Raw genomic sequence first — 15,000 nt, 5'->3', positions numbered from 1 at the left:
ATACACACACACATCCATATGTACATATACACATGGTTCAATGTACATACATACATACATACATAGATAGATAGATAGATAGATACATACATATATATACACACAGTCACACAATACCATTTCACAGTGAAATAAATATAAGTAAAAAATGAATTTTTGAAGAGAAACTCAAGAAAAATTCGAACAAGCATGCAGGAAAATTAAAACACAAATTTCAACAATTTTAAATTGAAAAAAAAATAAAAGGGAGGGTGAAAACGAACCTTAAGAAAAAGGGTTTCACAAAATTAGTAAGAGGAGGTGGAAAAGGAACAATAATTGAGAGAGAACTAATAATAATAATAATAATAATAATAATCCTTTCTACTAAAGGTACATGGCCTGAAATTTTGGAGGAGGGGACAGTTGATTACATCAACCCCAGTACTCAACTGGTAGTTATTTTATCCGACCCTGAAAGGATGGATGCAAAGTTAACCTTGGCAGAATTTGAACTCAAAACGTACAGATAGATGAAATACCGCTAAGCATTTTGCCTGATGTGCTAACGATTCCGCCAGCTCACTGCCTTACTAATAAGGGTTTCAAAATTTCACTCAAAGCCAATACATTGACCCCAGTACTTAACTGGTACTTATTTTATCGACCCCAAAAGGATACAAGGCAAGGCCGACCTCAGCAGAATTTGAACTCAGAATGTAAAGACTGAAGACTTTCACAAAACATTTTATCCTTCATGCTAATGATTCTGCCAGCTCACCCCTTTAATTGTAGGGGCTTTGAAATTTTGGCACATGGCCAGCAATTCCGAGGAAGTGGGGGGGTTAAGTCAATTAAATCAACCCCAGTGTACATCTGGTACTTATTTCATTGACCATGAAAGGGAGGAAAGGCAGTCAACCTCAGTGGAATTTGAACTCAGAATGTAGACAGACGGAATGTCATGCTAATGATTGTCAGCTCACTGCCTTAATAATAATAATAATAATAATAATGTTTTCTTTATTGGCCACAAGGGCCAAATACAAAACAAATAGGGACAATACAGCATAAGGGACAGGTGGGGTTTGGCACAATATCATGTATTTTATAAATAAACTAACAGTTAACAATAAAATCAAACAATAAAAATTTCCCAAAAGCAGGGAGTTCCTAACGGGGACATCCAAGGAACCCTACACATCCTAGTTACCCAAACCACCAAGGGCATTTCAGCAGGGGCCTCTCTCTCTCATTCTGAACGCCTCCAGTTCACCAGCGAATGTTCAGAGTAGGACCCATTCGCACACATTTCAACTAAAATACTGGGGGATGAGCATGGGGTAGGGGCAGGGGTGAGGGGCTGTAATTCCCTCTCCATTCTCCTTTTTCCATTTCAAGTGGAATTTTGCAAAAAGTTGATGAGGGCTTGACCAAAGAAGAAGGTATCTGTCTTCAGTCCTTCCAATCTCATCTACCACACTACCCCCTTTGCCATAGTCACCAGACAGACGAAAGCTGCTTTTTCTTCTCCCCCCCCCCACCCTGGCCAAAAGAAGACAGCAATGCAATCATCATAATGGACTTGGCTTCAGAAGAAGAAGGAATCCTTTACTCAACCTACTTTTGTTTTACACACCAGCATTAATTTATCTAATTCTTCTTGGTTCATTTTAATTAGTGTTATATTTATGAAAAAAAAAAAGGTGGGTGGATGAGTAAGAGAATGTGGTGGAGCGGGGAAGGGTGAATGTACTCAAGCATACATCTATTTAATTTCCTCACCAACCTATTCTCTCTCTCTCACTCTCTCTCTCTCTCTTACACACACAGACACACACACACTCATACATAGATATAATGGCAGTAGATATCCCATTTATATTCCAAAATGAAATAAAACAGCGTAACATTCCGAAAGTTCAAAAGCAGCCAAAAAAAGAAGAAAAAGAAAAGAAAAAAAAAACTAAAAGCAAAAGATAAAAGGAAGAAGTTTAACATTATTTTAGCAGCTACGTGTGAGCATAAGTGCGCATGCTTGTGAGCGTGTGTGCATGTGACTTGTGTGTGTGTGTGTGCGTGTGTGTGTGTGTGTGTGTGTGTGTGTGTCTGTGTGTGTGTCTGTGTGTGTGTCTGTGTGTGTCTGTGTGTGTGTGTGTAGTAAAAACGCTATTAAAAGCCCCGAATAGTTTTCTTAAATGAAGCAGATGCTGACTAGTAGGCCAATAAATTCTGAGCAAATTCTACTCCCCCCCCTTTATCCACCCCTCAGTTTCTTTCTCAACTGATTCATCTCACTCATGTAGCACCACACATGTATGTGTGCGACTATCACCGGGAAAGCCATGAACATCACAACCTTTTCTTAACACTCTCATCATAATACATATTGCGATCAAGGGTTGTAATCCTTTAGCATTCAGATCAGCCATATCTGGCCCCTAATATTCTACAGGGTGTCCACAAAGTCTGGGTACATGGGGATTAACACATACTTTAAGAAATTATTATTTCCTATATTTAATTACTCTCTCTGGAGTAACGTGAAATAAAGTGTCTTGCTCAAGAACACAACACGCAGCCCGGTCTGGGATTCGAACTCACGATCGTAATCTCAACACTCTAACCACTGAGCCATGTGTCTTCACTAATAATAATAACTATAACAATAATAATAATTTATTTCTTTTCTGCCCACAAGGGGCTACACACAGAAGGGACAAACAAGGACAGACATATGGATTAAGTTGATTATATCAACCCCAGTGTGAAACTGGTACTTATTAAATCAACCTTGAAAGGATGAAAGGCAAAGTCGACCTTGGTGGAATTTGAACTCAGAACATAAAGACAGACGAAATACCGTTAGGCATTTCGCCTGGCGTGCTAATGTTTCTGCCAAATATTCCTTTCTGTTATAGGCATAAGGCCTGAAATTTTGAGAGAGGGGTCTAATCGATTACATCAAACCCAACACTTGATTGATACATATTTTATCGACGTAGAAAGGATGATGGCAAAGTCTACCTTGGTGGAATTTGAACTCAGAACATAAAGACAAATGAAATGTCATTTGGAATTTTGTCTGATGTGCTAACGATTCTGCCAGCTTGCAGCGATGATAACTATAATGATGATGATAATTTCCTCTCAAGCATAGCAAAAAGACCTTTTGTGGAAGTAAATTTTTGTTTCAGCCAGATGCTCTTCCTACCACTAACCATTCAACTATGAAACAGGGAATGCAATCATTTTTATGGTTTTACGTCAGTCAAACATACTGGAGCATGCAGAGTTATGTTCCTTGTTCAGGGCTGCAACACAACTATGTCACCAATAATAATGATAATAATAATAGTTAGACTTTTGACCACATGTGGTCAGTAGTCCAGAACCTTAACATCACAGTTATTGTTTGAACCATGATTTCTTTCATTTGATATGCTGAGAGAGTGAGATTGGTTTTTGTAGAACATAATTAATTAAAAAGAGTGTATCTTCAATTTTAATTTTCAAGCTTAGATGAATTTAGAATGAAAAGAAAAAAAAATGTTATTTTGATTTAGGGGCCAATAATGAAATGAATTGAAATGAAATGAAACAAATTCTATATATTTTTTTTTTTTTTTGAAATAAATAAATTAAATCAAATTAAAATTTTTTTGAAGAATGTACAGAAAAGAATGCTGGTTTCAAATGCGGGTAAAATAAAAAGCAACAAACAACACATAGGAAACGGAAGAACCAAAAGTGCCGGAGAATATTCAATGTGTAGTTTCATTAAAGACTTACGTGTGCAAGGTAAAGAACGGTCATCGTCTTTGTGGCGATAGTATCTATTCTCACATGTACATTCTTCAGCGCCCTCACCGTTAGCATAAGAATACTTTGGACACTTGAGACAAAGTTCATTGGAAGCATGCCATTTGTATGTTCCAACTGGACATTCTGGAAAATAGAAAAAAATAAAGACAAAGACATTATGTATTGAAAACTATTTAAAATATTTCATCTTCATCATCTTCAGTATTATTATTATTGTTATTATTATTATTACGACATTATTGGCAAAACCCTTTTGCTTTTAATCAAATTCCTTATGCAAATAGTTTGGCATGCATCACTTAATAAAAATGAAATAGTCTGCTGGTTTTGTCTTTAGTAGGCTTTGCGTAACACCACCCTTTGCACATTTAACTGTTGGGGTCAGCTGCATTGGTCTAAGTCCGGTGAATATTATGCTGTGTGTAGTGTACCGAGAACTTGTGAATCATCCATTACAGGAGAGCCATCATATGTTAGAATGTCTGTGTGTGTACAGATACATGTGGACATATGTGAGTATGCCTGAAAGTGAAAGTGTGAAGATGTAGTTATGAATTTACCCTGGTCTAAGATGCATGAAAGGCAACCAACCAGTGATTGTGGTGATGCTGCTGGCGCTGGTGATGAAAGGTCAGTGTGGAAGTGGGTTAACAGTGTTAGAGAGACTGCATTAGATTTTGGAAACATCATAAATTCAAACCCATATGATATAAGATTGCGTGGAGCGCAGCTTTAAAACTAACCAACACACAAAGGGATGGCATGGTTATTTAAGTATTGGGAAGGCAGTAAAAGAACAAGCCTTAGATGTCTCATTATCCTAAGTTCAAATAGAGGTGGTGGAGTGGTTAAATATTGTGCAGACAGTTAAAAGAACAGGGAAGTGGGGGTAGATAACTGCAGAACAGACAGTAAAAGGCCAGGCCTGCAAGTCACATAAGCCTGAGTTTCAAATAAGGGTAGTGGTGAGGTGGTTAACCATTTCACAGGCAGTAAAATGGACAAGACTAGATGGCTCACTGTCCTCACTCCAAAATAAGGGTGGAGTAGGTAAGCTACATATCACAGAGGCAGTAAAGGGACAAGACTAGAAGCAGCACTGTCTGGGTTCAAATCCTTTTAAAAAGTTAGGGTTAATTTTTCTCCTTCATTTCCTTGCCATCGATAAATCAAGAGAACATTAATTAATGGGGTGGGTGGGTGGATGAATGGTGGGGGACAACTCTGTGTGTGAGGGTTAAATGTTAATAAAGCTGTAACAGGGATGGGAATTGCACTGCAGGAACAACTAAGCTATCACAAGGGATGGAAGGAAAGGGCTTTGGGTTGCACATGACTATGCTAGTGTGTGCCAATCACTTGTGACATTGTAAACATAAAAGCAGAAGGATTTCTAGAATTCCAAGCCAGGATTGCTTTGCCTTCATAGGCAAGCACCACTGTGTGTGTGTGTGTATGTATGTATGTATGTATGTATGTAATGCATACTATATGTATGTGTGTGTGTATGTGTTAGTGCAAGTATGTATGATAAAGTCTATTTAACAGGATGTGTCAGGTGGATATGAAAAAAAAAAAGAAAAAATGAAGGGGAGGGGTGAGAGTGAGGTGGGGATGGGGGAAGAAATACCTGTAGAATGAATGTTAAGAATGTTTAAGAATAACAAAGAAAGCAGATTTGATAGAGGTGTGGGGATGGATGGACAGTCAGTGGTGGTGGAGGCTGGCTTTGAATGAGGAGGAGGAGGAGGAGAAGGAAGAATAATGTTGGGAGGTCAAAGACAATGGAACAGTGAAGATATGCTGTTTAGGTGGAGATATGAACAAGTGTGGCTATGTCAGTCTGTATGTATATATATTGTACTATGAGCACATATGCATGAGAGAGAGAGAGTGTGGGTATGCATGTATATATATATACACACACACATATGCACATATACATATATGTGTGTATACATATGCTTATATGCATACACACACGTGTGTGTGTGTGTGTTCGTCCATCTGTGTCTGTCCCCCCAACATCCCTTGACAACCGATGGTGGTGTATTTACGTCCCCCGTAACTTAGAAGTTCAGCAAAAGAGACCAATAGAATAAGTACTAGGCTGACAAAGAATAAGTCCTGGGGTCGATTTGCTCGACATAAAGGCGGTGCTCCAGCATGGCCACAGTCAAATGACTAAAACAAGTAAAAAGAGCATATATATATATATATATATATATATACACACACACACACTTATATACACATATGCACATATACAACAATGCACTGCCAGTCCCCCCCCCCTTCTGCACACACACATGTACACCCACTCTTCAACCTTGGGTTGACAAGTCTACATAATAATAAAATTGTAGGCGGGAAGGAGGCTGGTACTTGTACCCATCCCCCCCCACCCGATTTTGTCATGATGATGATGACAGCTCTTGTAGATGTATGCTGATGTCAGCCAAATATTGGTGATATAGAGCAACATACATACATTATTCATACATTATTCATACATATGTACAGACATATACGTATTATACATACATACGTATATGTATACACATACACATTCTTTTTTAATGAGGGTATTTTTTGATGCTTTGGGTGTAGATTATGCTTTCAAAAACTCATGAAATAAGAGGAGTTTTCCCTAAATGCTTCAAACAGTTCTTAAATTCTGAGACTGAAGATCTCTGTTATTGAAGACCAAACATTTAACCCTAAGGCATGCCAAATTTCAGCAACATCTTTAAATCATTTATATTTGTAGAACGTCTGCTGAGTCTTTCCGGGCTTTTTTTGCTTTTTGTTTTTCATGTTTTTTAATTGTTTTTTTTTAATTATATATATATTTTTTTTGTAATTCTTAATTCGTTATTCTGAATTGAAGAGACAGTGGTCCAAACCTACACCGTCCCCGCTCCCAGAGTGTTTCATGCCATCGTAGAAAGTGTGGTGGTAGTTGGGTGGGTGGGGTGGGGGGGGTGAAAGATATAAGGGAAGTTAGTGCAATTATGTTTAATATGAACTGTTGCAGTTTTGTGGGTGACTGGAGACCTGGGGTGGGTGGAGGTTATGGTGAGAAATGATTTAGATGAGAAAGGGGACATCTATCTATCTATCTACTTATATATATATATATATATATATGCACACACACACACACACGCACATATATATATATATGTATAGAGAGAGAGAGAGAGAGAGAGACGGGGGGGGGGGGTTAGTGAATATGAAACTGAGTAGAGAGAAGTGAGAGAGAGATAATGGAAGTTATGAGAGAAAGAAAGTGAATGGGGAGTAGTGATTGAGGGGTTAGAATGAGTGTGTGTGTGTCCATGAGAAAGAATGGGAGGAAGAAAGTGTAGGATAATGAAGAAGGTGACAGCAGTGTTTTGGTGATGATGATGAGGATGATGATAAGAAGCCGGCAGTAATGGAAGTGGTGGTGGTGGTGGTTGATGGAGGAGGAAATTAGGAATGGCACCAAAACAAATAAAACTGAACTGAACTGAACAGAATGGAAAAAAGGAATGGAATGGAATGGAATGGAAAAAGGAATGGAGGAAATGTTAAAGAAATAACAGAATGACAGAATGAAAGAATGGTAAACACAGTGAGGCAAAAGGGAAGATCACGTAAAAGAAATATTTGAACAAACTCCTTGTGTCAACCGAGAAAGAAAGGAGTGGGCAGAGGTAGGATGGCAAAAGGGGCGGGAGGGGATTGCGCAGAGGAGGGGACATGGAATATTTGCTGGGTGACAAAGAGTGGAACTGTGGGTTTATTATTATTGTTGGTTGTATAAAGTATTTATGGTTGGTGCTGGTGGTGGTGGTTGTGGTGGTGTTTAGCCCTAGGTCAACCGTGATCAAGCAAACCTATGATGCAAAAAGCAAAGCAGAACTAAAAGGAAAACAATTGGTGGTGTCTGTGGAGAAAAAGGACAGTAAATATTTGGTGAGTGTCATGGATGGACACAGGAGTTTGTTATTAACATTATCTTCTATACTTTTTTTTATCTTTCATTTGTTTCAGTCATTAGACGGCGGCCATGCTGGGGCACCACTTTGAAGAGCATTTTTTTTTAGTCAAATGAATCAACCCCCAGGATTTATTTTTTTTTGAGCCCTGGTACTTATTCAATCGGTCGCTTTTTGCTGAACCCCTCAGTTACAGGAATGTAAACACATTAGCACTTGTTGTTGTCAGGAAGTGGTGGGGAAGAAACACAGGCACAAAGACACACACAGATGGATATATATATATATATATATATATATATATATATATATATATAAGGCATCCAGCTGAAGGGCACCCAGCGGTAGAAAATCTACCTCAACAAACTCCGACCAACCAATGGATGCATATATATATATATATATATATATATACATACAGCGACCCCTGTTACTAACTGTGAACTTTAAATAAATTGTTTCAGCTTATTGAATTTGATATGAGAAAAATTTATAATCTTCTACATCAATAAACCACTATTATTCCTGAAGCTTGTCTTTTATACATTCTACGGACTGCTCAAAGCTTACTAACTTCCTACACTTTGATCCTTGGATTCTACCTTTATATATTACTATATATATATATATATATATTGGTTTATTTATTTTATTGGGAAGTGATAGAGTTTGTGTTTGTTTTGGTGAGCTGAAGAATGTAGGGGTGGGGGGAAGAGGACAGGTAGTAGCAGAAGTAAAAGAAGAACTCTCACAATGTTGACCCTAAATAAACACAGTGAATGGTTTGCTTGCTTTTGTTTAACAAAGCATTCCTCACCATCACCACCACCACCACCACCACCACCAAAACCCTTCCTCCCCCCCTCTCTCTCTGTTGTGTACACCAGGAGAAGATGACTGAAGGTCCAAAGTTATGGCAGACACACTAAACAAAGACATACAACAACAACAACACCCACACAGAAGAACCCTCAATGTTGTCATTGATCCACTAGAAATAGCAACGATTCTATTTCAAAATCATAGCTGACTGAAAGAAAATAGAAATGTAGTCCTTGATATACACCCGCTCCATCCATATATATATATATAGTAAAATAAGAAGTGGAAAATCTTTGGTACAGTTTCGTATATTTGAAAAAATGAATTGAAATTGGTTTTTTCTGAAAGTTCAGTAAACAAATAATTATTAAAGTGGGAAAATTGTCTGCAAAGCCATTTCTATTCTTTTTTTTTTCAAATATATAATACTGTACCAAGGACTTTCTATTTCTTATGTGTATGTGTGTGTGTGTGTGGAGGGGGGGGGCTGTATAGGAGCAGGAGTGGCCGTGTGGTAAAGAAGCTTGCTTCCCAACCACATGGTTCCGAGTTCAGTCCCACTGTGTGACACCTTGGGCAAGTGACTTTTACTACAACCTCGGGCCAACCAAAACCCTGTGTGTGGACTTGGTAGACAGAAACTGAAAGAAGCCCATAATGTATGTATATATATATATATATATATATATATATATATATATATATGCACACTGTAAACACATGTGGATCATTGGCAATTTTTTCCTCTTTCTTTCTTTTCTCTTGCACTTTCCTCTGTCTCCTGTTTCTGATGAAGAGCTTTGCTCAAAACAAAACATATATATATATATATATATATGGCTGTGTGGTAAAAACTTTGCTTCCCAACCACATGGTTCCAGGTTCAGTCCCACTACAAGGTACCTTGGGCAAGTGTCCACCAGTGGATTTGGTAGACAGAAACCGAAAGATGCCAGTCATGTATGTATCTAGGTGTGTGCCTCTGTGTTTGTATTATTCCCTCACTACAACTTGACAACTGGTGCTGGTTTGTTTACATCCCCATAACTTTACAGTTCAGCAAAAGTGTGCGACAGAATAAGTACCAGACATTTTTATTTTTTATTTTTGAAGATTAAAGCACTGGAGTCGATTCGTTTGACTAAAACTTTGAAGGTGGTGTGCCCCAGCATGGCCACAGTCGAATGGCTGAAACAAGTAAAATGGAAATGAAGGCCTTTGATCCTAGCAAATCTGCCGGCTCAGTCAGGATTGACTCAGGACAAAAGTAATAATAATAATAATAATAATAATAATAATAATAATAATAATAAACACCAAAGAAAGAATAACAAAAGTGGTAGAGGGTTGGTCTGTAAGGGTGAGGGATAAGAATGGGAGAGGGGGAGGGATTGGCAGAGGAGAGTGATCAGAAAGTCAAAAACCAGGAGACCTTGGGGTGAGTGGAGAGAATTGAAAAGGTCAAATAGGGTTATGAGGAATACATGTAAGGTGGTGGTGGTGGTGGTGGTGGTGGTGGTAGTGCTAATTCTGGCAATGATATTATTAACTGTGACGAAAGCACATGTTGCATAGAGGTGCAGTCATGTCTGTGTCAGTAAGAAGTTCATTTTGTAAACCAAATGGTTTCAGGTTCAGTCTTACTGCATGGCAGCTGGGGCAAGTATTATTTCTTTACTACCCACAAGGGGGCTACACACAAGAGGGGACATACAAGGACAGACAAACGGATTAAGTCGATTATATCGACCCCAGTGCGTAACTGGTACTTATTTAAACGACCCCCGAAAGGATGAAAGGCCAAGTCGACCTCGGCGGAATTTGAACTCAGAACGTAGCGGCAGACGAAATACCGCTAAGCATTTCGCCCGGCGTGCTAACGATTCTGCCAGTTCGCTGCCTTGCTGGGGCAAGTATTGCCAGCTAATGTCTGAGAGTCAACCAAAGTGTCTTGACCGTGAATGTCATAGATGGAAACCGTGAGGAATCCCGTCACACGCTCTCACGCGTGTTTGTGTGAATGTGTGTGTGTGTATAAGGTGCAGTCGTGCCTGTGTGGCTAAGAAGCTCATTTTGCAATCGTATGGTTTTGTGTTCAATCCCACTCCATGGCACTTTGAGCAAGTATCCTCAACTATGTCTCTGGGTTAACCAAAATTCTTTGTGAGTGAAAGAAAGACGGAAACTGTATAAATGTATAAAAGTGTGTTTGAAAACCGGTATTAGTTTGTTTATGTCCCTGCAACTTGACTCTTTCTTTTATCTTTCTTTTACGTGTTTCAGTCATTTGACTGTGGCCATGCTGGAGCACCACCTTTAAAAACAAGTGGTTGAGTATTTTGTCGGATGTTCTGACAACTGTGCCACATTACCGAAAGAAACAAATTAAAGTAATGGGGGTGATTTGTTCAACTGAAGCCTTCAAAATAGGGCTCCAGCATGGACACAAACTCTGAGGAAACCGATGACCAAAAGACATGCTAGCCATGGCCATCCCATCAGCTATTGTCATTCAGATACAGTGTTTATAGTCACATTATCTAAAGATCTTTTACCTCACTATATGAATGTGCTATCATCATACACATACCCTTGGATGTGTGTGCGTGTATATATATATATATATATATATATATATATATAATACAAATAATAAATGAGTATATGCATATATACGTACACGTATGTACATACTTACATCTACCTGTATATATAGATGCATATCTGGGTACCGGACATTGCAAACAAAACGTAGACAAAATGATAAACAAGTACAGAAAACACACAGGCCACATAGAGAACATCTCCTTCATCAGCTGCCCCTATTCTAACATATATATATATATATATATATATATATGCACGTGTGTGTGTGTATATATATGTGTGCGTGTGTTCATGAATGAACAAGGGTAAATAAATGAGTTTAATAAATTAATTAATTGCATGCAGGTAAATGAATGTCTGTCACTGCACACGTTCAACATTGAAGCAGGTGTGTGCACATCCAGGTATCCATGCATGTGCATGCATCAGATCTAAATTGAAGCAAAAGAAAAATAAATAAATAAATGATGACCCTCATACCGCCGCGCCCCCACACATACACGCAAAGAAGCTTATGCGATAAGTGATGTTATCCACCTGTTCAATTTTCCTCCTTTAATTTTTACACGTTCAGCCAACACACTTCCTTCTACTCACCTTTACGTTATCACATCCACAAACACGCGCATACAAACACATACTCACAAACGAAATTATAAGCTTAAGGAAACTACAATGAAACAAAGAACACACACGCACACACATATACACAAAAGACCCCATTCCCCAACCGACTCTTACTGCTTTCCTAGCAAATCTATTGCACTTGCCAATTGATCTCAACTCCTTACAGGTATACTCCTCATGTTAAGTGGCAAGAAAAACAAAAACTTCAACACAAACACCATTAAGATTAGCCAACCCATCCACCTCAACAACCTGCTGCATTTACTAGATTTTTCTTTACTTTTACTTCTGTGTATGTGTGTGTGTGTCTATATATATATATATATACATATATATATATATTTATATATGATGTATTCCTGTTTTATTCCTTCTTTGATTTTTTTTCTCCCCTTTTTCTAAGCCGATTACAGCAAAATCAATGATGTTAAATTTATCATTCTTAATTTGCCACAAGCATAGCAGGAATAAAAATTAAAAGACATAAAAAAGGGAAAAAATGGAGAAAAGGAGAAAATGGGGAAAATCATAGAATCATAGGGTTCGTAAAATGTTGATAACCAAACTGTAACCGAAACACACATACTTATATATATATGTGTGTGTTTATATGTGTGCATGTATTATAGACACATACACACAGAGAATGAAGGAAGGAATCAGCTGATTCTTCTTGAAATCACACCTTTCCATCTATAAAAAGAGGAGATATTTGATAATGTAGTCTTAAATACACTATGGCGGAAAAAAGGGGAAAGAAAGTCAACGCGAGAAAGATTGAATATTTGAGGTGAAGCAACAACGACGGCGATGATGATGATGAATGCTTGTTGAATGTGTGTTTCGTTCAGGATGGAGCGAGATCGAAACCCAGTAAGGTCAGTGCTGTTCAAAATGAATTAGAAGCAAAGATAACAAAGAAACAGGGAACAATGGAGGTCAGGTGTTTTTGCAGCTTTGTTGCAGAGAATAGACACAGTTTGACAACGATTTAACATCACCGCTACCATCGCCTCCAGCTCCACCGGCAATATCCACAAGTGGAGGAATATTTCCAATAGAGGCAGCTTACATAAATATGGCAGTGTGAGTGTGTGCGTGTGTGTGTGTGTGTGTTTGAGGGAGAGAGAAAGAGAGACGGACAGAAGGTGAGAGACAGAGAGAAAGAGGGATAGATAGAAAATGAGAAACGGAGAGAGAGAGAGAGAGAAAGTGATGGAATAAGAGACAGATAAAGGCGAGAGACAGATAGAGAGAAGGAGAGAGGAGAGGGAGAAAGAGAGTGACAGAGAGAGAGAGAGAGAGAAAGTGAGAGAGAGAGTGAGAGAGACAGACAGACAAGACAGCGTATGTGTATTTCCATATCAGAATAAACATTGTTAACTGAACAAGTTTGTTTTCAATTTAGAACGTAATTTTTGGTTTGATGTCAATGAGAGGCGGAGGGGGGGGGGGAGAAAACAGAGAGTGGACAGTTGTGAGAATGAGATCAAAAGTGCAGAGAGACTGAGAGAGAGAGAGAGAGAGAGAGAGGCAGGGGCTAAACGGGCGCAGATGGTAGTGGCGGTGAAAGTGAAGTTGGATGAGACAAGAAAAGAGACGATGCTTGAAGTGGTTGCTCAGTAGCCGGGCTTGATAAGATGTCCCCCCCCTCCCGCTGTTAAGTAACTAAATGCATCAACGTTTCATGATTGACTATTGTTTCAGTGCAAGAAGATCAGAGACAGAGAAAGAGGTAGAGAGAGAGAGAGAGAGAGAGAGAGAGAAAGAGAGAGAGAGAGAGAGAGGAAAAGAGAAACGAAGAGAATGAGGTAGAAAAAGATGGAGTGAGTGAGTGAGGTAGAGAGAAAATAGAGTGGGTAAGAGAGATGGGGAGAGAGAGGGAGAGACAGAGGGAGGGAATGAGAAACAGGGGAGAGGAGAGAAACAAGGAAAGAAAGGATAGAGACGAGGAGCAAGAATGAGAGAGAGATGGTGAGGAGAGAGATGGAGGTAGGGTGAGAGAGATTAGGGAAAACTAAATGGAAAAAAGAGATAAATGATGCGGAGAGACGAAAGACGTGGGACAGAGGACAAAGAGCATCGTACTGATCGGCTTTATATGAAAGTGGACAAGTGATTAAAAAGCTGCTTTGAAACAAGTCTCACTTGGAAGACGAATATTCTCAACAGAGAAAGGAATTGAATCTTCTCGAGATATCCTAGTCATCATTGATAATTTGGCGTTTTAACCTTCAATCTAATGTGACAGGAACAGTCTCAAAACGTACTTCAAAATTTGTTAGTCACCGTTTTCACGATAGCATTTGAAACAGTGTTGTACGTGATTACCACAAGGAATTACAAGAACTTCACCATAAATAATAGTAATAATGATAATAATAATAATAATAATAAATGCCCGGATGCAGTTCCAGGCAGTGGCTTTCATGGCTTGTGATCTAAATTGATTGGAAGTGTTATCATGTACATTGTTTTGTCTTGGTATAAAAAGATGGGCTACAGCAAATATTCTGCTCAATACCACAGATTTGCTTGTTAGTTGTTTGACCTTAACCAGTTGAGCATGTCCCTTGGTGGCTGACGATATGTGCATCTCTGATCACGAGCAGAAGCAGTTGGGGAGCATCATAGCCATGTGTTGAGAGGAATTCATTGGGGTTTGAATAATTCACCTTTGGAAACATGGGTGTTTTACTCAACATCCTTAAACAAACCTTATTCAGGGACCTTTTGAGCGGAATGGGCTACTCGACCTGAAGAAAATTCTAACTGGGCCCCACTTGCGAGGTCATGCACTGTTTATCTTGATACGAGATCACCATGTCGCGCACATATGGTTGTGATGCATGTACCTGGTATACCCTTATCAGATAGGTAGCCATGATGGGTATACTGGGCTTCGTATATTTTACCCCAGTGTCACTTTGATGGCATGCACTACTATCTCACTCAATAATTATGATGATGATAATAATAATAATAATAATAATAATAATGGTTTCAAATTTTAGCAGAAGGCCAGCAGATTTGGAGGAGGGGGGGGGGGACAGCCAAATTATTATTATTATTATTATTATTATTATTATTATTATCATTGTTCCTCCGAGTTCGACTTGACCTTTCATCCTTTAAAAAGTCTTGTGCAACTTTA

At 38.7% G+C, this 15,000-nt stretch overlaps 1 protein-coding gene across 1 annotated transcript in view; it reads right to left on the bottom strand.

Annotated features, from left to right (window-relative positions):
• LOC106882795 (ephrin type-B receptor 1-B) overlaps positions 1–15,000 on the bottom strand; it is a 417,752-nt gene that overhangs the window by 110,824 nt on the left and 291,928 nt on the right. Inside the window, exon 4 of the mRNA XM_089343023.1 lies at positions 3,772–3,927. Coding sequence (XP_089199149.1) covers positions 3,772–3,927 — 156 coding nt within the window. The remainder of the gene's footprint in view (positions 1–3,771; positions 3,928–15,000) is intronic.

Source organism: Octopus bimaculoides, chromosome 26 (assembly GCF_046866305.1).
Source record: "Octopus bimaculoides isolate indiv1 chromosome 26, ASM4686630v1, whole genome shotgun sequence".
Taxonomy (NCBI): domain Eukaryota; kingdom Metazoa; phylum Mollusca; class Cephalopoda; order Octopoda; family Octopodidae; genus Octopus; species Octopus bimaculoides.
The sequence above is the reverse complement of the archived record's forward strand: the minus strand, read 5'-3'. Positions and strand labels throughout refer to the sequence as shown.